At 31.7% G+C, this 27,602-nt stretch overlaps 1 protein-coding gene and 1 long non-coding RNA gene across 3 annotated transcripts; one reads left to right on the top strand and one right to left on the bottom strand.

The window, feature by feature from the left end:
* Positions 1 to 1,471: 1,471 nt before the first annotated feature.
* Positions 1,472 to 18,145, bottom strand: LOC132932175 (uncharacterized). Of its 2 annotated transcripts, none has more exons than XM_060998419.1 (4): positions 17,758 to 18,145; positions 4,667 to 4,783; positions 4,453 to 4,551; positions 1,472 to 2,284 (listed from the first exon to the last, which is right to left on the bottom strand). In XM_060998419.1, the coding sequence occupies exons 1-4, from the start codon at positions 17,777 to 17,779 to the stop codon at positions 2,247 to 2,249; spliced, it is 276 nt and encodes a 91-aa protein (XP_060854402.1). In that variant the 5' UTR covers positions 17,780 to 18,145; the 3' UTR covers positions 1,472 to 2,246. The 2 variants fall into 2 exon arrangements, with proteins under 2 accessions (XP_060854402.1, XP_060854401.1); XM_060998418.1 differs by having other exon boundaries at positions 4,667 to 4,787; positions 17,762 to 18,144.
* LOC132932176 (uncharacterized) lies at positions 16,994 to 25,984 on the top strand. The gene is made up of 3 exons (XR_009662827.1): positions 16,994 to 17,113; positions 25,631 to 25,686; positions 25,756 to 25,984. It is a non-coding gene; the product is annotated as an uncharacterized LOC132932176 (long non-coding RNA).
* The last annotated feature ends 1,618 nt before the right edge of the window (positions 25,985 to 27,602 follow it).

The following is a 27,602-nucleotide window of genomic DNA, read 5'->3' as shown; positions in this document are numbered from 1 at the left end:
GCTGTTAGCTTTAATATTAGAGTCAATTCACCTATTATCAAACTTAAAGGTAATAATATTTATCTAGGCCCCATCTCATAGGCTTTTATTGGTATTTTAATTTTTAAGTGAGTTACGAGCATTTTAAAGTTTTAATATTTTACATAACTCACTTAAAAATTATGATATCAATAAAAATCTATGATAATATTATTATTACCTTTAAGTTTGATAATAGGTAAATTGACTCTAATATTAAAGCTAACAGCATAAAATTGAATCTGCTGAACGCAAATTTGCTATGTCTAACGTTCGTAAAACAGAGACAACACATGCGGGTATGACGTCCTCTTAATAATTGAAAATGTCTTTTTTTTGCATGCCATTTCTATATTCCATACAAAAGTTAACTACTAATAATAATTATACATATATAATATATATAACTTGAGCCACTTCTAGTTTCTAGATCCACTACTGTTACTAATGATGACAGTGCAACGGCAAACGTCTACAATCGCATTTTCGCAATTGTTTCACTATGTTGTATAATTATATAATAATAATAACTAATAAGCGCGTGTTTCTATAATGGACTGTACGTCTCTGTACATATTATGATAACGATTTATTATTTTTCTGCTGGTTCCGGGGTTTTTTTTTTTTACTTGTTTTCTCATATCAAAACTGAATTCGATTATACCGTTGGCGGTGTATGCACGTAATCGCGTATACTGAGCAGGTTACGAGTTGAATTATTTATGCGATTTTTGTAATATTATTATTTGTGGTCTATACTTCTGCTGAAGCAATTTTAATTTACGTATAGTTAAAACTAGAATACCTACAACTTGATTATAACTTATAAGATATGCGGTGGATGTAAAAGTTAATTAGATGAATCTATTTTTGAATTGAGTAGGACTTGTGTAAAATATACTTACCTATATTGACATATTATAGGTAATCGTATACGTAAATGTGTATCGTTCATTTAAATAGTTTATAGCAAATTAGCAACAGCTAGTTTATCGTATACCAAGATTTTAAAAACTAAAATAATGCAAAAAATAAAGCATATTTATTTTAACAATTACGCATAGTCCATAATATAATATAACTTAATTTTGTTGATTGCATTTAGTGCGAATAGTATGAAGAAAAAAAAGTATGTTATAGTCGTATGTTAATCTTATTTAAAAGTTTTAATAACTAAACGATCGTCAAAGTCTTGAATCAACATATTGATAGCAACCCGAATGACTTATTCCTGAAACAGTATCTATGTAATACTAATTGTAATAGTATGACCGAGTCATGTTTAAACATAAAATATTATATAGTATATCATCGGATCTTCATAATATGATATATATATATAAAATAATATAAAATAAGCTATATATATAGAGTGGTAATCAATGGTATAATAGGTACACGGGATAACAAAAGACGATTAATTAAATAAATTTACATGTTTTCTAACACGATATATAATAATATATAGTAGTAACTTTATTGCAATAAAATCATGTTTCGTTGTTTTACAATTTTTTCGTTGTATGCATACATCAAAATTGTTCGGTGTATAGGTAGGTATACTAGTCGGATACGCGCGTTATAAATACGGTAACCACAAATACATAATGTTTTATTCTTAAAATTACAATATCTTAAAAGAATATAATAATATGGTAAATCTATATATATAGGTAAATAATATATATCAGTATATGTTTAATAATAATTGGTAACTAGCCTAAGACGGTTGTAATATATTCGCTATAAAATAAATTATTAGACATAAGAGACTTGAAAATTATGTACAATATGTAATAAAATAAATTAAGAAAACTCTAGAGTATACCTATATATACTCATACCTGTACAAATTCAGATAATACGTTTACAAGGCGTGCATATTATATATATATATATATAAAATCGTGCGCACGATATTATTGCTACACATGTATATACGTATACATATAGGTATATTTTATTATATACATTATTTGTATGCCTATATGTATTATTTATGAATTTGTTGATGTGATATTCGAAACGTGAGTATATAACATAATATAATCGATTTGTACAGATATAATGTAAAGTGCGTATAGTATATTATTATTCTTAATTTGTGTTATTATATTATTTGTAGAGATCTCGCATTGACAAGTATATATTTGCTATCCGTTGCCGGGTGAAACGCGTAGGAAATTCAATCTACTTGCAGTGTGTTTCGTTATCGGATCTCGTCATCATCACCAGAAGCTGAAAATGTTCTGGCCTTGTGGTGGTTCTGCAAAACAAACAATAACGTTGTAGTATAATAAATTCCACTATATACAATATACATATATTCATATTGTTTATTACGAGTGATATGACACTCGGTTGGGCTAACATCTTAACATCTTATAGCGGATCGAGAAGATAGATGATAAGCACGAGCTTTATGTGGTGAAAGAAGACACCTCACTACTGGGCACTGTGCAGCAATATTAGACTTTCAGTAGGCACTCTATTCGGAAATTTTAAAGACTACTCGCTCTCGTGTATTTTTTAAAAGAATCTCATTAGGTGGTATAAGCACAAAATCATTAAAATAACCAAAACTCGGCCGTTTAAAATATATTATTTAGGCGGTCGAGTGAAAAATAGTTATATTATATACATATAGTATCATCACGTCGTAACTTGTAATCATTATACATATTATTTGGCCGCAGAAACTATAGAGAGTATAGTTTCACGGGGGCAATGTATAATAATAATAATGATAATATTCAGCTTTGAAGTGTCCCGGCAGTATTCGTAACCCGAACATTAATATCCGGCACGAACGGGCTCCTCTCGCCGTGTCCTATATATACGCGTATCTCGCAATAATAATAATATGTAACGTCGGCGCAGCATCTCGCGGCTCGGTCGTCTTCATTAGCGCGCCTATCGTGTCTCCCGCAGCCCGCCGCGCGTTCCACAAAGGGGTTGTTTCCGGCAAAGGGTGGACGTGGGATCCGCGCCGCGCCCGGTCCGAAACTGTTCGTCTTATACATTCAATAACATCCGCAAAAGACGACTTATCGGCTGCCACTCCACATATATATATATTATAGTATATACACGGTATACTCCGGCAGCAGTTTCTGCGGTCGGACATATTATTGCTGCGATCGCGCCCTTTGAGCTCGGGTCTCTCATCCAAATTAACCTCTCGTCGTGGCTTCTTCCCGTTCCACCCCCACGACGATACCTTCGCGCCCTTAAACACCGGCGGCTACCGAAAGCTCTCTGTGTGTTGTACCACTGCAGCAACATTCCTACCCGCATCACGTATTATATATTATTATATATATAATATATAATTACCGTACCGACCCCGTCGTCCCTGGCGGAGTCAATAGAGCGCACAACAGTCATCGCGTAAAGTGTACCTTATATATATACATATTACAAGCGTAATATTCCCGTGGTGCAGTCGAAACTATCCGAACAATTCGCGAACACTAATAATCCTCTCTGGACGTTCGCCACTTATATATATATATATGCATTATACGCGATTTATATATTATATAACGCGAACCGCAGTGGGCCGTATTTTCATGTATGTATAACAACTATAGTAATAACTGCAAACGTCGGCGACGACCGTTTGTGACCCAAAAACCGTTGAAAACAACACATCGCCGGGGCACATAATATATAATTGGGCGCGACCTATCGACAATATGCTAGCGAGGGTCATCTGCTGTTCGCCACATATATTCGGAGAATGCGTACCAAGTTTTCCGGCCGCGGCCAATACTCTCCGACAGCGATTTCAAAGGTTGTGAACTTGCGACTGCCATCACGCTGTACCCGTCGAATAAGAACGAACCGATTTAATTTCGGACCCGTCGCGTCGCGATGAAATCTATCGCTGCGGTCTCTCAAACTTAGAGGCACGATCTTCGCGGGCCTTACACAGAATCCGACCGCGCGCAACCCGAAATCCATTCGCGTGATACGCGGCTATTTTTGCCCACCCATGCGACCCTCGGTCTATTTTGATGTCGATATTTTACCAACGATACAGTGACAATAATATATTATGGTCGGAAAACTCGAGAAAGTCCTTTCGATTCGAAAACGCGCGGGTTTTCACAACGACAATAATAGTCAGTCGGAAAAAATTGCACAACTATATTCGCGGTGACGACATACGTCATTATTGCGTCAACGCAAATTTGCTATACACGCGCACCAAGCACATATTAATATTATTATATTGTGCGCGCGTTTAGTCGGGTTTCTAGTCGATGGACAAGTTTTCGAGTAAATTTTGCCGATTATTGATCGATTAAAACGCGATTAATATAATATAATATTGAAACGCTAATACGACGACGAGCCACGTGCCTAATGACTAATGACTATAATTTAGTATAGTAGTGTATACAACACTATATTATTAAAAACACTTACGTTTGTTGCCACCGGGTGGTACGAATCCGAATCCCGAAGCTCCCACTACCACGCCGCTGGTCTCGGAACCGGGTTGTGTTGCCGGGAACAGAACTGGACCTGTTGTTTATTTTTCCAGAAAAGGGGAAAATTGGAAAAAAAGATTATTATTTAATATGTTATTTTGGAAAGATTGAACCACATATTATACACATTTATTTTTGCCTAAACTCACCTCGGTTTTCTCTGGGGTCTCGATTGCTAGACTGTTCGACGTTGGACAGGAAATCGCCAAAGTTGAATTGAGCTGACGCGATCATCAGGTGGCACACGACGACGCACAGGACGATCAACACCTGTTGACAAAAGCAAAGTCATAAAATCATAAAATAACATATTCATGTACAGTATTGTACCTATACTGGTATATTAAATAAATAATATGATATGATGTATTTATACAACATGACTGCATTTAATCCGGACATAGGATAACATATTATTATACGTTGGTGTGTAATTGACTAAAAATTATCGTTTATCATTCGGAACTAGAAATATAATATTATCGTCTTCGGTATCGTAATCATTGTGGACCGAATACGAGTGGATTGTTTTTGGGTCATAGTAGCAGCTTCGTAAATATTATTAGTTATTAGTATGCAGAAAACAATAATGCGAACGAATAGCACGGGCTTGATAAATCTATTCTACCAGAAATCGACCAAAACGTGTTTTTTTTTAATGGTCACGTAAAGAAACACTTTTAATTTAATATTATCACGTTTTTCGGTATTCCAGCATACAACAATATTACAAATATCTTTCGATTATTTAACCTTATTACGGTGACGGAATTCACGGATAGCCCGAGGAGGATTCATCGAACCATGAAATAATATGTATTCGCTTTCTATTATTATAATATCATAATAATTTATTAGAGATGAACGATACTATTTAATCCTCAACCCTTTTGATACTATTAATATTTTAAATATAAAAATCTTAAAAATTGTATTAGTTTCCGATTTCAAAATTATATGATGCATTAAACTAGTTGCATTTTTTGTCCCCCGTCTTATAAACACATAGCACAGCAGTTTAGTTTCATTTATCAATACTTGCGAGTATATTATTCGTGAATTTACTACTTAATTTATTCGCTCTATATCATAATAGGTTGTGATGCATTTATGATACAATAAACAACATAGTTTGTGAAAATTATAGAAATTAATAAATTAATATTTTCCTATAAAAATATGTATAGTGATTTTATATGTGTCGACTTGAGGAGTATTAAAATTAAAGTTTTTAATACCACCGATATCTAATTATTATACCGGTGTCTTCTTAATGATCGTACAGATACATTTACAGTTTTTATTTGGTGAACGGCTGTTCTTATCAGTTTTCGGAAAAGTATGATATTATACTAGCTATTACAAATTACAATATAACAATTTCGTCGTCCGGCTATCGTCATTTCATTACTAACCATAAGTGCAGTGCGTACGCAACAGTATAAGTTTTGCATACCTACATACTTTTATTTACATATTTGCAGGCAGTCTGCACCTTATGGCTTATAAATACCCGATACATATATACATATAATAATAAATAATATAACAATATATATGACTCGTGCACTATTATTGCATCCGCGCACACATTTCAATTCGCATAATATAATCATATACTCGACACTCGTATATATATATATATAAATAAATGTGTATGTATGCGTATTGTTATTAGTAGTCGTCATCGTCGCTGTAAACTTGTACGAGTGGCAAGTAGAGCGCGTAGGCATTGCGGGGTCTGAGAGTTGTGTAAAAATCGACGGAATCCGACGTAAATTTATGCGTAACGATTTTCGCTCGTGTCCGTTTTTATTTCGAATTTTTTTTCCTCGCCGCATATTACGATAATATTTATGGCGCCGTGAACGCGATATGTACCTATATATATTATATACATATAATAAACCACGTGTATCAGAGGCGTTACCGCGATCTTGTTAACATCGACCGAACGGGGTGTATACCGAGCTATAACGGCCGACGCGGAGGTATATTATACATTTATATATATTACAATACCATGTCGACGACAATATATATATATATATATATAAGTGGCGTATAAGTGTCTCTCGGACGGACATGTACGATTTTTAATAAAAGACTACTCCCACGCGTTAAATGTCTGTGGCACCCATGATAAATGGATGACGACAAAAACGATACGCCGAGAGAAAAACGAACAAAACACATACACGCAGAACTATGGGATTCGTATTGCGAAAACGGAATTATTATTATTATTAGATATATCTACGCGTATATCGACGTGACACTATAATATATATATATAGGTTCTTACTTCGTTAGGTTCATTTTGATGCGATTAATATCAAACCAAGACAAATAAATTGAATCTCATAAATTACCTTCAGTGTGAATTGTTCGATAAAATTGAATCATTTTTTTCCAATTAATAAACACTCTTTATGTTTCAAAATATAAGAAAAAAAATCTTAGTTATACCTGTATCATTTGCATTCAATAAAATAATATTTATATAATATTATATTATACGTTGAGTTGCCGAAATCGGGCGAAATCTCATTAAATTTAATATGTTTAAGCCTATTTTAAACTCATAATATATTCGACCACACCAAAAGCATGTGTTTCTAAAAGTTTATCTGAACACTATTATAACTGTATGCGGCTGTGCTTAAAGGCGTAGGGGGCGATTGGGAGAAATTCAAAAATTTGACAGACTTAACAATTTAAAATTAATATCGTGAGAGGATATATCACTATCGTGTTCAATCGCGCGTTGTATTATGTATATAGGTGCACCGTGCATATTGCCGCGCGTCCAACTATTATATTATGTTTCTGCACATATCGTATTCTTCGTCTTCGTAATCGGTGTACGACTATCGATTTCCGCGGATCACGGTTTTAACCGCGTGAACATTTTAAGGTACGTTGTGCGAGGTACACGACTTAGCGAGTCGTCCGAGAATTGCGAACGAGCGTGCGTCTGCCGAAGCGCATCGCCAATTTCGCATCTGCCCCCTGGGAATCCATACATCATATTTAATATAGCAACCCGACGATTTCACGCGACTGGATATATTCGTGTGCATGAAATCGAATAAACGGACACGTGCGGTGTTCGGAGTTAAAATCGTACAATATAAGTATATACGATAATATTATAATATTTTATTATGGTAATATGTGTCCAATATATTATTATGTCGGTGACCTATACGATATGTATACGCATATTATGCGGACCGCGAAGACGGCGTTATATATCATATTTAAACGTGAATACAGTGTACACAGTCCGTTATTGTTGTGTACGAACCGCGTCGGAAAGGGGGGAAACGGGCGCACAGATTTCGGGGTCGCCAAGACGGTGTAAAGCGATAAAAATCGTCGGTTAGGTCTCGGGTCGCGCATATCATTATCATTGCACACGGTTAAAAATTTTCAGTTGATTCTACACGCGTTGGTGTCAATGTTATGAACAGTTTTGTGTTGATTTCGAGCTGGGACAATAGCTGGGTTTTGATTTCACACTATTAAGCGATATAGTTAAAATAGTTATTATTCGCTGTTATGGTATAGTAAAACTAATAATGGTTAGTGATTAATACAATATGTCAAATTATTTTGAAATATCTCAGTACTGTTTATATTCTCACAAATAAAACATGTCAAAATAATTGGTGCTGTTTTTAAATGTTGTTATCGAAAAACTCCTTATAAAAGTAAAAAAAAAAAATACGATTACACAAACTGTCTTATCAATGGGAATCCATCTCGGTACCTATAGATTCATTACCTGATTCCTAAACCTATAAAATAGCTTATCGACTGTCGACTATACTTAGTATTTAATAAATCGATCAACTACAGATTTATATTTGTGATAGGTTTGAACAATGTTTTTACGATACGATCGTTGTCAGTTAAACCACGACGATAACAATATTATAAATAGATATAAATTTGAAGTTATATGCATAAATTCGAGTAGTTTTAAAACTGCCATTCGAGATGCGACGAATGATGGGAACGGGATATCGAAAACGTCCATGAGAATCCGATCCGTAAGCACGAGTGGAAGGCCTAAACCAATGGTAACTAACTATTTTTGTTATTTTTATATACATATTTTACTATATTTTGGAGATTTTTTTTATTCATATACCTCGGAAGTTTGGACAACACCGCTACAAACGATAACAATGCCCTAAACTCCCATCTGATTATTATGAGATAAAATGCGACGACTTCTGCAGTGAATCTCATCAGGAAAATCCGTCAACAACACGATATGCAGCTGCGCAGGCCTATAGAAAACTGGTCACGTAACAGTACGCGTTTCCCGTCTTCTTACGCTTCCTATACATAATAATATATATTATATTATATTATACACTGCAGCGGCAGCAGTAATTCGAATCGAAAACGTGTCGTTAACGATTTGTTTGTCGCCAAAAACGAAAGTAGAAAATACCGAGTGTTATTATTCGTACATCAATAACGAGTATTTATACGCGTGCGCACACACAACCCATATTCGTGATTTTTATTATATACACGCACGCTTTGCCATTAAAAACGCGTTGGATGCGAAGAGGTAAAAATTCATCTGGATAATTCCGGCATTCCGTGGTCGTAATAATAATAATTGATCGGATATAAAAATCCATTAGCCCGGCCTGATTTATTCGTCGGACACTGCACATATATTGTTTATATGTTTATATGTTATAATAAACACATAAAAATATAATCCTTCGTCTGGATACTATGAAAACGTCTCCTAAACCTACTTTTAATTGAGTAATAATCGTGTGTGTGTCTGTGATTTTTTCTTCAAAGTGGCCTCACAGATTTCGTCAGAATTATTTTAACTATATAGACATTTTTGATAAAAGGAATTCATCGACCAAGGTCTCATCGTCGGTATACTGCGCATCTTTGAGTAATGATCAACATTTTGAAAAATTTTAAATATCGGTATTCTTTGTTTATTATAAAAAACTTAAAATATTCGGATTGTGTGTTTTTATAAACTGACACAAAAAAATTGATTTTGAAAACGTTGTTAATTACGTAGTATTGCCGTGACAGTCTCCAGGTATACAAAGTCTAAGATAAATAATCAAAACATAAGCATAGTAAATTGCATTATTTAAAGAGTTTTTGAATACTTTTTATAAAACTGAACTCAAGTTAACCTTGGTCACCCAGACTCGATACTAAATATAAAACGTAAATATAATGTGCGAATATAATACGGTGTTGTCTTTTTTAGAGTCACTTTCGCCGAAACAGAAGTTGCTAGCCAACTAGGTATACATAATATTTACACACGTAATAATTTAGTATAATAATATGTTAGTGTGTGTGTGTGTGCTTATGAATTCTTTCGGAAACGGATTTGAATTTATAATAATAGTTATACGACGCGTGACAAAATATTATTTTGATATTATCCACTTTTATATTATACGGCGGTGGAGATCGCTTGCGGTCGCGGTATACTGTTTAAATGTACTTACAGTATACGCGTGCAGCGTTTTATCCGTCTCGTGTGACGTTATAATAATATTTTCGCAGTCATTATCGTCGTCGAAAACGATTTGCCGTGAAATTGCCGTGCGCTCTTCGCGCTACGTGTATAACATTGACACATAAAAACCGAAAAAACCGCTATTTCCATGCAGCAATGTCCCGGCGGCAAGTCTATATTATAATATTTTAATATCTACATACGCGTATCGTCGATCGTCGTACGAGATCTGCACAAATAACCTTTCCCAACGACACAATAATAACGGTAACACAATGCCTATACGATATAATAATATAATGTTATGTTGTAGCCGTTGTAGGTATTAATTATTATCATTATCATTATTATTATTATTATTATTATTATGCGTTGCATGTACAATGTTCACGTATATCATAATAACGACTACATGGATGCGTGTCATGTCGTATATTATACTATTTATAATGTGCCGCGTTGCCACACGCCCTATATGACTGCACGTGGACGTCCAGCGACCGATGCGAAGAAATCATTTTCGAATACATATTGCGTATTGTATCGCACAAAAGAAATTTAAATGGTGGCATGACAAGGTGAAGAAAATTATGCAGCTTAAGGTATCTATATTATGTTAAATCAGAGAAGGTTGATCGGCGATAAAATGAATCCAACGAAACAGTGTCTACCAGGTGCTATAAAATAAGGAGGAGCATAACAACTTGCACTCAAAAATAATGATTTATAAAATTAGTGTCCTAATTTTTACCAAAGTATAAAATGATATGTATATATATATATATATATAGGTTTAATCAATATGTTAAAATTAGAATAAACTTATAAATGTTAGGTACTTCTGTACTGTATGAAAACTTTTATGTATTATTAAAGTTGTATATGTATACGTAAAGAAATCAATAACCTAAGCCAAGCATAACGACTATATATATTTCAACAAATTTAAAAAAAAAACTATCTTATATTTTCTCAAAAAAATTTAATAACGAACATCATGTCAGAAAATGGCGTTCTGCCTAATCTCCAAATCTTGTCTCCCACACATTTTCTTCGTTCATCACTATACATATCGTGACGTAGGACGTTAAAAGTTTATCGATCACTTGCGACATTCGCAATAACCACACAGTTGACGTTGCTCGTGTTTTATTTATAATTTCTTTTATATTTATCTTGTCGCGGCATCGATTGGTTATAAATATGACATATTACATTATATACTTTATGTGTGATATATATGAAGACACTATAGAAATGCAGGTTTTTCGATTTCCGCGCGCGTAACGTCCCGTTGAAACGTTGCTGGTTCGTCATAATATTCGATCGCAAACCGGTTGGACGTGCTTAAGAAGATAAAAACAAATAAAATACGTAATTATTTAAAGTTTTACTCGCGCAATAAATCGTGTAATGAGAAAAAGACGAATTAATACTTTTTATATTAATACAAGTGTGGCGTAATATATTATGTATAATATAATATTTACGGAGTCGATGATATTAAAATTTAAAACCATATAAATAATATCCAGTCTGGCTTCAGAGTCGTATTATGTATACGTGCGGAGAATAACGAAGATTCGCGCGACTGTCAATCACATTCATATATTATATTTTAAATGTTAATACATCATTAGCCCTTAGGAGGATCTCACACCTATTTTATTCGACTTTCTTTTTTCGCGATTCGTCTCGAAATTCACGATTGTCGAGCTTATAATAATGTTATTTACAATACTACAATAATATACATTAATATTATGCAATATTATACGCGGTGGAATAAATTGCCGAAAAATCACGTGCGGGATATCTGCAGTGCCATAGAACTATATTTTAAAGCGTATCGCAAACTCGCTAAGTTTCGCGGTGTACAAATAATAATACATATTAGGTGCCTATGTCTCCTTTGGCGTTTTATTTTCTCATAATTTTCGGAATAATCGTGATTACATTATATTATGTCTTAATATAAGTGCATAATATTATTATTATTCTTTAGTTTGTGGCAAGCTTTGTAATGAGATTATGTAAATTTTTCAATCGGTCATCTACTGCAGTTGACACGTCATTATATATATATACTTAGGACTCGCCCTGTTGTTATAATGTAACTAGGTAAGTTATATTTGGAGACTTAAAGGATAACTGCTTGTCGTAACTGCAGTATAGAATAGTTTACCATGCATTGGCTATATGCGCATATTATGTAATAGGAGTCTAATAGCTGTTTTTTTTTTTTATTGTAATACCTATTTCCGTGGATAAAAATACATACCATTATATCATTATTAGTATGTGCTAATCTTGATCGATCGCCTTTACAAGCAACGATTTCGGTAGGTCAGTGGGGTTTAGGTGGGGATATGAGTAATGTACACACAGCTAATGATTTATTATAATATGTGTTTACATAAAATTGTAAGTTATCGATATTTTAGATTTCGAGTAAACCGAGGAATGTATTTTTTTTTATCAAATTTATAATCATATATAATATAGAGGTAGACGAATGACACGAAAACGCTCACATACTACTACGTATATTATGTTACTCAATATATTATTACGTCGCGCGTTTTTATTTACTCGCCAACGCTATTACGCGATAATTTTCGCGCTGAAATGTTATACATTTTTATTTTTAGAGATGTCATTGTCGGCAACTATTATAAACAAAAAATCTAACCGCAATCGGAACACATCGAATGTACGCAGGGCAAACGAAATACTGTAGATCAAAGTAGATGATCGGTGCGCATCGTTTGCTCAGAAAATCGAGTATAATATACATATAATTACGACTGGGCCGCAGATTGCAGCCGTCTGGCAGTATAACACAATAACGGTAATGTAATTTGACGACGAAGTCTTGTTTTAACTAGCCACGGACGGCCTCGGACGTTTGGATGAGCGACGAAATCTTCGCGAGACGTTCGTACGGATAATTTTGTCATTTTACAACACCGGTGGCATATAGTGGCCAGTGCAATCATATACTATTATTATATTTGTACTTGGGACATACGCGCATACCGCGAGTATGTGTCACGGTCATATTATATTATGTACAATATGTATGCCTAATGTATATAATATAGTATCATGATAATAATATTATCAAGTTTTTACGACAAGTTCTTACGACAACGACCACGAATTTCGTGTTGACAGAGAAAGTCCTAAGGGTTTCCTAGGCGCCGGGCGGACCTACCTATATTATGCGTGTATGTAAAGGTATTATTGTGTCCACGTCGTGGACATACAATTGTTTGACCAGACAGAAGAGTCGGTGAAATTTCTGACCAACTATATTTCCATTCATCGCGTGTTTAATAATAACCGAAACCATTTGAAACATAATAAAGGACACAATTGGAAACGCGATCGCGCTTAAAGCGTTAATATATATATATAATATTTTAGTTATGTCAGAGTAAAATATAACATGCTTATAATAGTGATTGAATGCAGTTGTACACGTCTTGTACTCCGTGATCATATTATATCTTATAAGTTATAAGTGATTATTTCGTCCAGAGAAGACTACTGTGTATATAGAATATTTGATTCCGAACGATTTATCGATTTGTTTCAAACGTTCTCAATAAAGAAATCGAGTAATAGTGGACACTCATATAATTACTAAAATAACTTAATCGATAATGATAATATGATCATTAAAGGTATAAAATAATATATAATACTACAGTTGCAATATTCAATGTACATTTCTCGCAGTAGGTACTTTCATTACGATTTTTCTAAATTTATATTATTCACTATCGACTATATCATATTTTATACGTTTGACAATTCTCCGCGATTTGTAAACGACACATTTTAAAAATTGACTTTTGAAGGACACGTGTCACAAATTAGTTCCAGTTTATAGAGTTTTAAAATATTTGCCATTCTCGCCGAAATATGATAAAATTAACGGTTCGTTACCGCGAGATGAACAAATATAACAGTTGCATTGTTATACTGTAACTCGAAATATGTACGGACAACGTTATCGATAACCTGTTGAATTCTAAAATATAGTTCATAGCATATTATTTTCATAATCATTTAGAAGCGCTGGAAACAATTTAAATGCTGATGTCTACATAAAAAATGAATTGTTCCGATGTGTTTAGTCAATACTTGCAAATTAGAACTTTGAAGACCGCGAAAGACGTAAAAATGTTTTTGGTTTTCGATTTCTGAGAAATTCTATATAACGAGCTTGTTAGTTGTTACAGAATCATATTATTATCGCTACGGGCTAACTATATCTGCACGACACGTCTTTAAACTATTCGTCTCGCGGCGTCTCGTTTGTAATATTTTGAATATAAAAAACGATTCATCCTGAGCACAGGTTTGTCGTCATATATATTTTATAATTATCTACGGTTCCTCGCGTAACGCTCATTATATCAAATCGAATGAAAACGAATCTTATTCGATACGGCAGTGACGACGACCTGTCTAATTACAACCGCGCAATTATTATATTATTGTTTTATACTATATGAAATCGTAGTAGACAACGCTTGTACGATGTATTATCGGACGAAATCTCGTTCAAACCATCTGTGTTGATATAATAATATAGGTACTGTATTACTGCTTGAACACGTAATAATATATTATATATATAATAAGGTGATTCATTTAAGTGTATACACTCATTATGTTTGTTTCGAAGTCTTAAATTTTTTGTTAATAATTTTTTACATGAATTAATGTCGTTGCAAACAATACTTTTTAAATTTTTTATCATTATAAGCTTTTTGAGTTTCTTACTTTAATAATTGACAACACACATCTTTGATTTAATTTTCCTAAGCCGAATATTTTTCAATTATTTCGATACCTATATATTAATCATTTTTATAAGTACTTATCGATATAAGTTATAATATAAAAAAAGAGTTATATACCTAGTAGGCTAGTAACTCAAAAAAGTAAAAAAAAAAATTCAATTTTAAAACTATGTGCCTATAACGATAATAAATTGTAATAAATATATAATTGTTTTCGAAATTGTTGTTTTAACAACGACATCAAACTATGTAAAAATAATAATTCCAAAAAAGTTATGAATTTTAGAAATAATGAGCGGCATAGACAATCAAACGGGGATCGCCTTGAATGCGTAATACTGTTTGTTGCGCGGCACGACGTTGTCGTCTGAAACGGGTTGACGTAAACCTACACATAATAATAATGTATATATAAAGATCGTTATTCGTGCTGGCGTTCTGCAAACGCACGTGATAAGAGCCGAAACGCAGGCGAACCCGACCGCGATTAACGCGCGTCGACGGCAATCGCATCTAAATAGATCGGTCGCAGATCGTCGTCGGGAGAACACGCGCGAGTAGGTAATCGCGATGATGTTTTTCTCTCGACCGACTGCTGTACCATGTCGCGAAACCTGTATGGAAGATTGCCGTTTTTAACGATCGTAATATCGTCGTCGTCCGCGTCGAGACGCAACCGGTGTCGGCTTGTCCGTAGGATGTATATTATTATACATATAGTTACTGGTACGTGTCATTATTATTATTGCCGGTATTGTGACTTGTAAGCTTTCGCTCGGACGTCGTAGTCGGCGACGTGCGTGTCTCGCTGGCCGTAGCACCGGTTCCCATATGGTATTATGATATTTTTAGCATTATTGTAATTATTATGTTTCGTAACGGATTTTCAGCGGCGGGTGTACGAAAAACCGAAACGTTTCGAAAAAAACAACGGACGATTTTCGGTCGGGACAGTAAAACGTAGATATAATATGATAATATTATGTATGTAGTATGTATACCTCTATATATATGATATATAATAGTCGTTTGAGGTACACACGCGCGTTCGGGCGTGGGCGTACGACTGCAACAGGCGAAACGAGGCAACGGCGGCGTAATTATATCGCGACCGACGGTCGACATTGATTGGTGGTTTTTCCCTCAAAAAGAAAACGCCGTGTTGAAACACTCGCCGAGCAAAGTACGAGCATATTACCCATATATATCGTATGTGTGTTGTGTGTCTGTGACACGCGAGCCCGTCGCATATAACGACCGATATTGGTCCCTCCACCTTGTCGTTTATGAATATTATAATATATGGGTACATATCGCGTGTATAACATAATATTATGTCATCGACAGCCCGTAAGTACATGGACATTATATTATTATTGTTGTTATTATTGTTATAAATTGACGGCCGGCGTACGTGCGGCATATTAAAAATATGCATGTAGGTATATAATGTGTATATATACGTACAACGTACATAATTTAGCTTTGCGGTGGCGTTTTTCACACGTGTCGCCAAAACGCGAAATGTGTAATGGATACCATTAAATGAGATATTATTATCGTATTACGGGCGCGAGCGCAAGAGTGTATATAAAGGACATGTGAATATAGAATATGACATGTACCTATAATATATATATATATATATATATATATATATATATATATATAAACCGAATACGATCACGAATTCGCGAACATGCATCAGCTGCTATGTTATTATTATAATATGAACATTATTATGATGTTTAACTCGCTAGCCCGACGACTTCCGACCGTTTTTTTTTTTAATTATCACTTTTTATTGAGCCCGTATTTATTGTATTAATAAGGAATTTTTTTTTTATCTATCTTCAAACTCAAAACGATATCGATAAGACAATGTTCAATAAGTCTTCAGGCGTATACAAGTACCATAAACACGCGTCGTTGAACTACACTCAGTGTACGAATACTGGTCATATGGTGAAATGTGATAGACGGGTATTTTCAAAGGCCTCGCGGATACAATGAATCAACGCTACCGAATTTCCTCATTTTCTTCTAGACCTATCAACTTGGAACTTTTGCTCAATATGAATTGAATAATGTTGCAGGTATACCCGCAGTACCATAAATCATTCATCCGTTTGCGCGTATCGTTCGAAATCAAATGGCGAAAAACAAAAGCCGCTTTGTCCGGTTTAATTTTGGATCGTACGCGCATCTTATATTAATAACATTGTCAGACGATCTAATAATGACAATATGTAAGTACATTGTAATATCAATTATTATATACGTATGCAGCCTTGCAGTTCAAAACGATTAATGTAAATGAAATTGTTTTCACGTTAAGAAGTACTTAGTCACATTAATTACACTGATGGCCGTTAAAATCGTTAATATGCTATATATCAAATGGAAGAAAAATATTTGTAATTGTTTTCATCGTTAAATTGGTTAATTTTTAATAAAAATACCACTTGCCTGAAATTCTATAAATACATTCCATCTATAAATATTATTCTAAAATGTTTGAAACCTAATTCGTCATTCCATAATATTGATTGAAACTATACACTGTGGGCATACGCGTAATTAAATAATTTATATAATATCGTTTAAGGATCAATGAAGTGGATTAAAAAAATCACGTTTTTCGATTGCATGTGAATTTAATTAGTTATTAATTTACATTAAACACATGCGAACAAGTAACCACATTTAAATTACACAAAAGGACAACAGGCATTTGATTTCATTTAAACATTATCCGGCAATTTTACTTTTATTCGAATTTGTATTTTCACATATAATAGTCCCGAATAGGTGGTTTTGTAAATGGTCGCACTTATAAATACAATAAATGATAAAAAATGTATGATATGCAATTATTAATAATCGTTTACACTTACCCTTTGTACGGAAACCATTTTGTATATGTTTTTTTTGTTTGCGTTCGGCGGGGAAAATATGCAACGAAACCAGCCGGAATCGGGACGTCGGAAAATATAATAAATATTATATTATGATGTGTATAGGTTCAACAGGTAGTTGTGATATGGGTCGTCGTTCGTGACGGTGCAAACGGCGACGAGTGGAGTTGTACGAATGGTCGCCGCGGTGTACAACAAGTATTACACTGCGACAGCGGAGCGTTAGTATATGATATTTATATAAAATATATTTACAGAAATGTACGAAAACGTTAAATAAATAAAAAAAAAAACTGGTATGGAGGTAATATGTGTGTGTACGGTTTGGAGTTTGGGTAACTAAACACTAGGGTTTCGGAGGCGATCAGTTTAGATTATATAGTGGCGGGACGTTCGATTTTCGCCGGGCGGTGGGAACGTTGTTATAGCGATAATATTGTTATTATACGTGTTTCCAGTTGGCGGCGGGGTGGGGGGCGGCGCGCGCGAACCGTAGGAAGAAAAATCGCGGCACGGAAGAGCGCTAAAAAGAGGTGTACCGTATCCGCTGTCAAGGTCTTCTCCGGTGTGCGGCTGCAGATACGCCGCCGACCGGTTCGAATGGACTCAGCGGCGGCGGCGATCGTACCTACGACGACGTTGACGATTTATGTTTCATATTATTACATTTTTCACCGTAAAACATAGCGTGTTATACAGGATGATTCTTCGATCACGCATAGTCCCATTTTTTCATTTTTTTTTTAACTATATGAATTATTTAATTCAACTTTGATTTTTGGAATGTTTAATTATACGTTGTGATCAAATTTTCAAATTCTTGTGATTTGTTTGTACTATTCTTAATAAGGAATTGCCTAGAGCAATTTATTGTATTTAGTGTTTATTATATTACACTAAAGCTGTTTTTAAAAATTATTAATGTTAGTAAGTTAATATTACAACTTACAAGTCACCACGCTTTCATATATTCTAAACACATTATCGCATAAACCTAATATCATCCTTAATCCTTATACTATACAAAGTTAAATAACTACTCAATCGAAATTTTATTTTGATACGTAATATATTTAGAAATATTATCGCTTAAATAATTCACAGTAGAAAAGCAGAGTTCTTATTTTAAAAATAGAAGTTTGTGTAGTTGTGTCTTCACGGAACATTCCTTAAATAGAAGGTAAAACAATTTAAAGAATTTGAAAATATGGTCTTAATTCCTAAATTATATTTAAAAATTCTAAGCATAAGATTTTAAATAACTGCAATATTAAAAAAAAAAAGAGGTTGAGCATGCATGGTGAATATTCCTGTATATTTATATAATATAGGTACGGCGCCCAATTTTAGTTACTATTTTACTAATATATATATATACATATATGATTTTTTTCCATCTCTGAATTCGCATTAGTATATTTTGAATAGGAATAGTATATTTAGTTATTCCTTTGATGACAATATTGCGACATGGTATACCTACCCACATATATTATGCTGGAATTGTATAATTTTATCTTTCGAAACCTCAAGATTGGAGTCTGAGAGAAAGAAAATTCTTCAGTTATTATTATACTCGATTATCAAAAATAGGTACTCGCGTAGGAATAATTAATTTGATTTTTGTTTATAGTATAAACTTTATACCATAATTTCATCCCAACGCCAGTGCGCACATTACTTACTAACGCGACGATTTTACAAACCGATAACGAACGTATAATTTAACATAAATGATATGTGCCGTAATGCGATATATGTGTTAAGTGTAAACGAATTACATTGCTCTGCGATGACGAGAAAAATGTACAGAGGTTGGGTACCACGTATGGTATTGACATATTATATTCTTGTATAATATGTATCCTATGGTTGATCATATAGTTATATAGGTACCTAATTTTACATGGAAACTGGAATGTACACGTGTGCGTAAAACAAGTCGTTAGAGTAATAAAACTTGTAAGTACTCGAATTGACAAATCATATTATATAGGTACCTACCTACTGTAAAATGTTATTTTTTTTCATTTTATTTTCTAATTAAACAATTTGTAAATTTCAATATTCACAATAATAACAGGTGATTTAAAATTAACATAAAATTATAATTATGTTAAGTTAAGTTTTTTAGAGACTGAGGACTTGATGGGAAAAGAAACCACCCATTGATTGAACTTCCTGAAATGAATGATACCGTATAATGTATACTTTAGAAACAATTATTATAATATACCTACTTAAAATGTAAACAAAAATGACAAGTGTCTTATTAGTATACAGCAATACGTAACGTGTAGGTGCCTACAGTATTATCGCCAAGTGAATGTCCTAAATCGATCCGTTAAAAAAATTAACGTTTGTGTAAAATTACTTTTTTATTTATTTATTTACTTTTTTTTTTCTTAACGTTGGCTTATATTAATATCTTCCACTCACTTATTATATTACTTACGTGAAATGTACGCCACTGGTCGTTAAAAATGGGTATTATTATTCAAACAAAAATTAAACTTCGAGTTTTTATTAATTACTTTTTTTAATTACTAATATCTTCGCAAAATTATTTTAACAATTAGCTAACGTTTAATGAAAATGTTGACCATAAAAAAAAATTATTAAATTTAATTATAGTTTTAATTTTAAATATTTGTGGAGAACAACAAAAGAAATTAGTTACAGCAGAGCAAACATTTGTTGTAAAAATGATTAATGTTTATGAGCTTGTAAATAATATCCACTGTTATTTATTTTATCTTTATTTTCAACACTTGTCGGTATGAAATATTCTTTCCGTGATAAATTTAACGGATAATATTCTATCCGATAACTTGAGATCAACCATTATATAATCTTAACTGCATCATGTGTGAGGTGTATTTTTAGGTTTATTTCCTGATCAGAAATTAATACATTTTTTAAGCAGATAAAATTGTTTCGTTTATACCTAATGGCTAAAAATATATATTTTTTTCCATCTTCAATTTATTATAAGATTAAAAAAAATGTGAGGATTTTTGACAAAATAAAAAAAAGATGGAATTACGCATTGACTAATTAAAATTATTTTACTGGTAAAAACTATAAACGTTCAGTAACGAATAATTTACCGGCAGAATGAATAATTACTCGAAGGTTACGGAGTCGAATCTAATAGGAACTAAAAATAATAGTTACGGGATCAAGTAACAGGAAATACATGGCCAAGTTCAAAATTGTCTATTTAATATTAAGCTAATAATAATATCCGTCTTCCAAGTCCAAGGAAGCAATTATTCGGTGAATTACGAATAAAAATATGATTACTGATTGGTGGTGTCTTTTACGCTTGGTTTAGTTCGACAGTCATCATGATTATCACTCAATCGATTAAATTGTAACTTTAAGGTCTATTACGTTATTTTTACCAGACGACGTACATACAAATTAACGGTACTTATAATAATTATAAAACGGATTAACGTCAAAACAAACATTTTTTTTTTATGAAATCTAACCACAGTCATAAATAATAACTAGATATGATCTAAAAAATCGATACAATTATAACTTTTCGTGTGCCGATAATACAATTTATATTATAATTTATACAAATAAACAATTTTGCTAAACACTAAGCTTCTCGTATGAAATATGAATATTTTGGTTTTAGTTTTATATAATATATATTCAATAATTTCATAATAATATAGAGAGTAATTCACCAACATGGTTTCCCTTTTTTTCTTTAATAATTAAGTTCATCAAAATCTGTGTTTCAGAATTTTTAAATATATTAGCTTATATGAAACCCATATTTTCAAAATAATTAAACTTTTCTTGAAATTTATTGTACTACTTGGAGTGTCCTGGAAAGATAAAAACTTTTATTTTTCAAATGACAATTCCTTTTTTACTATTTAGAAATTGAAAATTTTGATGTATCAAAAGTTAGAGTTGAATTATTTAACTTTTTGGCTTTATGTACTAAGAATACTAAGCCTATGTTAATGGGTTTAGAAGATTTGGATGGTATACTAATAAATCAATATTTATAATTTGTTTAATTGATCCAAATATAATAAACACTAGATCCAACATTACATATATTTTTTAACTACTAGTTTAAATGTTGATATAGTAAAGAACATCAAAATTTAAAAATAAATTAACTATTAAATAATTTTCATAGAAAAAAAGAGGTTCTTATTTTGAGAAGGTTGATAGCCGAAGGACCCTCCTAGATACTAGAAGAAATCTCAACAATTTTAAATTATAGTCTCTATATTATGTAAGTATATATTTTAAAAATTCCAAAAATTGGAATTTTAATATATTCATTATTGAATGAAAATATAGAGGTTAGTATTTTTGGTGAGTTACACTGTATATTCGATCATTGCATAATAATATATTAAAGCGAGCTGGGATATTTTAAATTAAATGAAATTATACATTTTCTAAATCGATATTATAGTCTACTACTAATAATAAATTATCTACGAGTATATACCATCAAACGTATTATACCTTAATACTTTATGGCTTATACTATGGTATTTAATACTGTTATGAGGCTGCAACTGCAGTGGTGTAAAAACTAAAAAGTAACTAAGTGTCTGGCAGAATAGTTTTATTTACGATACCACGTGGTCGTTTCCGAAAATACAATTATAATGAGTGCAAGCAATAGATTAAGTGTACCTGTTGTACGTCCGCAGCACGCATAAGTCACGCATTAGTCAATAACGGATTGTCGTTATTCCTCATATACGAGTAGATTATCTACATTTCGGTTCACTGCTTATTGAGGCTATAACACATAAACATAATAATATACGCTCCACCGCCGTGTATATCGCCCCGTGTCATAATTTTTGAAATTACATAAACTGTAATCCATTAAGCGACCAAGCACGCGCGTTGTGTGTGTGTGTGTGTGTGTGTGTGTGTGTGTAGATTCCAACATATAAACATAAACATAATAATATTAAAAACGTACGCCAAAATAAATATATGACATAATAACGCCCGTGCAGTGTTGTACTTTAATTATAAAATGTTATTTTGTGTGTAAGATACGATATTTCTTCAATTTTACGAAAAAAATCGACGGACGCGCCAAAATAAAGATGTGTTCATATTATAAGTATATTGCATAAATTCATCGGTCCGTGATCAAGAAACTTGTATTTGCGAGATCGGTATAATATTGCTATAGAAAAATAATATGTTATTATGATTATGATATTTGGCATAAATACAACACATATCTTAAAGACCAGTAAGTCTTGGTGGGATTTATTTATACGTCTGTTCAAGTGAATACGATAAATTAATAAACTTAAATCAACCCGCGTTTTAGAATATTTTTATACACATAATATATGTATGTAAAATATCAAAGATATTATATTGATATATTTTCAGTTTTCAAAATGAACAAGATGCTCTTTTAAGAATTATTTAAAATTGAGTACAACTTTCACATGTGAATCAAAGAAATTTAATTTATTCTGTGGTACATATTACACTTAAATGTTAATGCTTTAAGCATTTTGTTTTTTAAGCAATAATTATTTTATAATATTTTCTTAATATTTTGCATGATAGGTATTATCTATATCGTTATATATATTACAATAAAATATGATAAGACATAAAATGTTAAATTAATTTGTTTTTATTTAGTTAAAATATATAAAAAAAAACACAATTAGACTGTTTTCGTGCTGTATATAATTTATACTTTATAATATGTAATAATTAATAATATTTATATAAAACAATGCATGTTCAACTGAGGGGAATTAATACATGAAATTCAAATTAATTCTAAAATATTTTATACGTGATTTGTTAGTCATGCTTAAACTATAGTAATTTAATTAAATATTAATATACCTTTCCTTATGGCTTATATTCTGATTTTAGAGTTCACCTTGTTTCAGTATAATATGATTTAATTACAGACGCTAAATATTCTTTTCGAACTTCATAAGAATATAGTTTTTATCTGAATTTATTTCTATATAAGGTTGGTAGGTACGTAATCGATGGATATTGTCAGGTCGTAAGCAGTGGATACAAATTACGCGGGAATTGGATTTAAGTCCAATCGCTTAAAACTTGAACAAAATTATAAAAGAAAAAGAAAAAACGCATCAGATCTTTAGTCATCTACAAACTATAATGTACGAATGATATACATAAAATTGTATTTTTTCGTCGTAAATAAAATGTAGGTAAATGAATAACGGCTGAACGATGTAATAACGATAAATAAAATAATGATACAGACTGAAAATTTTACGAATTCGCAATCGTAAGCGACTTTTTTACGTATATCTAGAACGTTAGTATAGTAATAATATAATATAATCCATTGAAGGCTGAAAGAGCTTGGAAAAAAGTTTTTATTTTCGTGGTACGCGTAATATTGATAATATTATACTTCATTAATCGAATTATATGACATCGCGCGTATTTCAGTGGAAACAAAAATAAATAATAAACATAAATATTATTTATTTATATAGAAAAAAAAAACGTTTTAAAAATCGATAGACGTCGCAATAATTTCACATACGTGTGGGCCTATGAAATATTGGCGAAAAAAACAAACCGTTGTAATAATAATAATAAACTATATGTCATTACCTACGTGTAATATATTATAGTGTTATTTTTATTTGTGCATTTTTAATTCGCGCGGGCGCGATTATATATTTATATTTTGGTGTCGTAACGAGTGTTGTAGCTCTATAATAATATTATGCACTGTTGGGCGCGGAACATACAATTAATGCACTCGTGTGCCGTGCCTATATAATAGCACGCGCACACACCATTTGGCTATCGTTATTATTATTATTATTATGTACTTATGAGTAATAAGGCGGTAATTGGTTTCGACTTCGATTGGTATACGCTCTGATACAACAATCGAGATCCGAACAGAAAAGCCGAACTGTCTTACAAGTTACAGTTATTGTCGTGTATTTTTTATAATTTACATTATATTATATAATAATTTTTATTATTTTATTATACGCTTTACAAATAGCTTTGTACAGCTCTTACTTGGCGTGAACTTCTAAAGTTTATAAATCGTAGGTGAAAATAACAGTACAAACACTTGCCACGTTCAAGTTGTATATTCTATAGTAATATAAGACGAAAACGGCAATCATAAGATTTGTTGAATTATATAGGCATTTTAGAATAAAAAAATTGAAATGAAAAAAAATTACGGTAAAAATTAATTTTTTTATAAAACTTTTTTGCTGAAAATGAAAATTCATTCATCCAGATTGAATTCTTGTTGTCAAAAAAACAGTGGGCCATCACCACATATTTTTAAGATTGTCAAAGATAACTTTGCATCAATTGGGATGAAATACATTTTTGTAGCGACTACAGAGGCTTTAAAAGACCGTTCTACGTCTTATAGGGGAACATTTGAAAACCTCTAATTCAAGGGGGTTAAGTACAGTAGTAAGTTTATGAATTACTGTTTCTTAGAATATTGTCTATATTATCTATAATAGTTTGAATTTTCATCTAACCTATTTCTTGGTTTTAATACCAAACCTCCACAGAGTTCTCTTCAATTTTCACGGTGTTACTGCACTATTTGGGTTATCAACAAGGGATAAGTTTTGAAATGTAAATTACTTGATAGTATTAGTAAGTTATATGCAGAATTAGAGGATAATTAAGTAATCGTTATAGCGTTATAACAATTATATCAAACCCTAAATTATGTCGCAATGAAGTGCTTTTAATCAAATGTTGTGCATTTTCTAATGAAACAGTATCTATTTTATGTATTTTAAAATTACTTTAATGGCACTATATTTTTTGTAGCGTATTATGCTGTAACCAAGTACTCTAGCGAATAATCACTGACTCTCGAGATAGAGGTAAGTGATGGTAATTTTCTTTAAATATTTTTACGGGACTTGAAGCTTTAAATAATATTTTTTTTACAGTTTATCGTAATCAATAGGAATAAACGTAGTAGCAAACGATAACAGCCGCGCACATCATGCACAAAACAAGCCAACAAGCGCATACTACTTGCAATCTTTCAAAAATGTAGTTTTATCTCTTTAAATTTCCATTATTTTTACTTAAATTAAAAAAAAAATGTGGATTATTTAACAAAAAAAAATTATAAATGTAAATTATGTAAAAACATGTAAAAATATGTAACAACAACTATACGTCTATACCTACACCTTAACAGTGCTACATTGTATTTCTGTAGTTGATTCAATTAAATTATCTTCATTCGCAACTAATATGTAAATACTTAAACTTAATACATACAAACTCGCACCCCAATTATAATGTTATAACATTTCCGGGATGATAAGTTTTCCTCTACTGTAATGCCGCTGTCTAAGTAGTAAGTACTCCGTTTTTATATACGTTTATGCATATACACATATTTATTTACTAATCGTAATAGCTTTTTTAGATTAAACCATATTTTATTGTATGATTGCATAAGCGGCGTATATAGGTATGTACTTGTTATACTAAATATTACACATCGTAAAATACGCACAAAATTATCATTTTAATATCTTATGTGCGGTGGCAACCGGTTTAAATGATACCATTTTGGAAATTCTGAAGGAATAGAAAACATGAACAAATAAATAATAGCGTTTCAAATAAATGGTGACCTTTCATTTGAAATCATGTGACGAATTTAATTAGTTATTTTTATACCTATCTTTATATATATATTATAAAATACTAATGGATATATTTTGTGATACTTTCTCGATTTTATAGTGTCTCCGTGAATTTTATAACACAGTGATGCAGTAGATTATTCACATTCCAATACTAAAAAAAAAACCGTTGCATGTCAACTTGATCGAAATTTATAAATTAAAATAATAAAATAATCTTAAAGGTATATTAATTTGAATAAGGTGGATTTCAATTTAGTGTCCAGACTACTAAATCAATTATGGTAATTTGTCTTTGCTCTTTATATAAAGTTAGTTTCTGATTAATACGTAGGTACTTGAATACCATTTATGAAATGATATTATAATATTTAAATTTTATTTTTATTTCTTGGAAAAAACTTGAATTAAAATGTTCTATACTTTTTTTAATCAACTTGTCCGATTTCAATATATAATATTTTGTTAAAAGAAAATTAACGTCGACATTAATTTTTTTTTGCTTTTTGGAATTTTTTTATGGCAAAGATAGTCACCGACCAAACTTAAATTAATATAATACAATATATTTATGAAAAATATACTTCAAAGGTCTGGTTTGTACTTATTAAATGTTCATCTCAATACAAAAAATATGTTATGTAGGTGAACTCGGCGCTGGAATCTTGAGATAACGAGACGATATAATGATATTTTGCATTTGTCTTACTTAATTTATTAGACAGATTTATGATTATGTATTAATACACGCATTTTACGGTTTGTTAAGTATGAGTGTACAATTTATAGACGCGCAATAAAATATTTTTTAATATTTAAAAATTTTAGCGTCTGAGATTTTTCCATTAAATATTAAGCTTAACACTAATAAAAGGGTAAAAAACAATAAGTAATAAAAAAACATATTCACAGTAATATTGTTGTAAATTATTTCTAGATGCTTACTCATGTATACAATAATACACATGTGTATATAGAACATAATATAAGTACCTAAAGTGTACTATATACAAAAGACCATTCTGTATTTAAATAATATTTACATTTATTTATACGTTGTATTCAACGAAGAAATACCACTTTATAGCCGAAGTGATAAAGTATATAAATTCATTACGATAATAAGCATATTA

The sequence above is a fragment of the Rhopalosiphum padi genome, chromosome 1 (genome assembly GCF_020882245.1).
Source record: "Rhopalosiphum padi isolate XX-2018 chromosome 1, ASM2088224v1, whole genome shotgun sequence".
NCBI lineage: Eukaryota > Metazoa > Arthropoda > Insecta > Hemiptera > Aphididae > Rhopalosiphum > Rhopalosiphum padi.
This window is presented reverse-complemented; position numbering and strand designations above follow the sequence as displayed.

What these genes read in the sequence shown, in the direction of transcription:
- LOC132932175 (XM_060998419.1), bottom strand. Translation starts at nt 17,779, where the DNA reads ATGGTTTCCGTACAAAGGGTAA. An exon ending in GGTTTCCGTACAAAGGGTAA is followed by an intron (nt 4,784 to 17,757) that starts GTGTAAACGATT and finishes GTCAACAGGTGT; the next exon opens with TGATCGTCCTGTGCGTCGTC. An exon ending in AGACCCCAGAGAAAACCGAG is followed by an intron (nt 4,552 to 4,666) that starts GTGAGTTTAGGC and finishes AATAAACAACAG; the next exon opens with GTCCAGTTCTGTTCCCGGCA.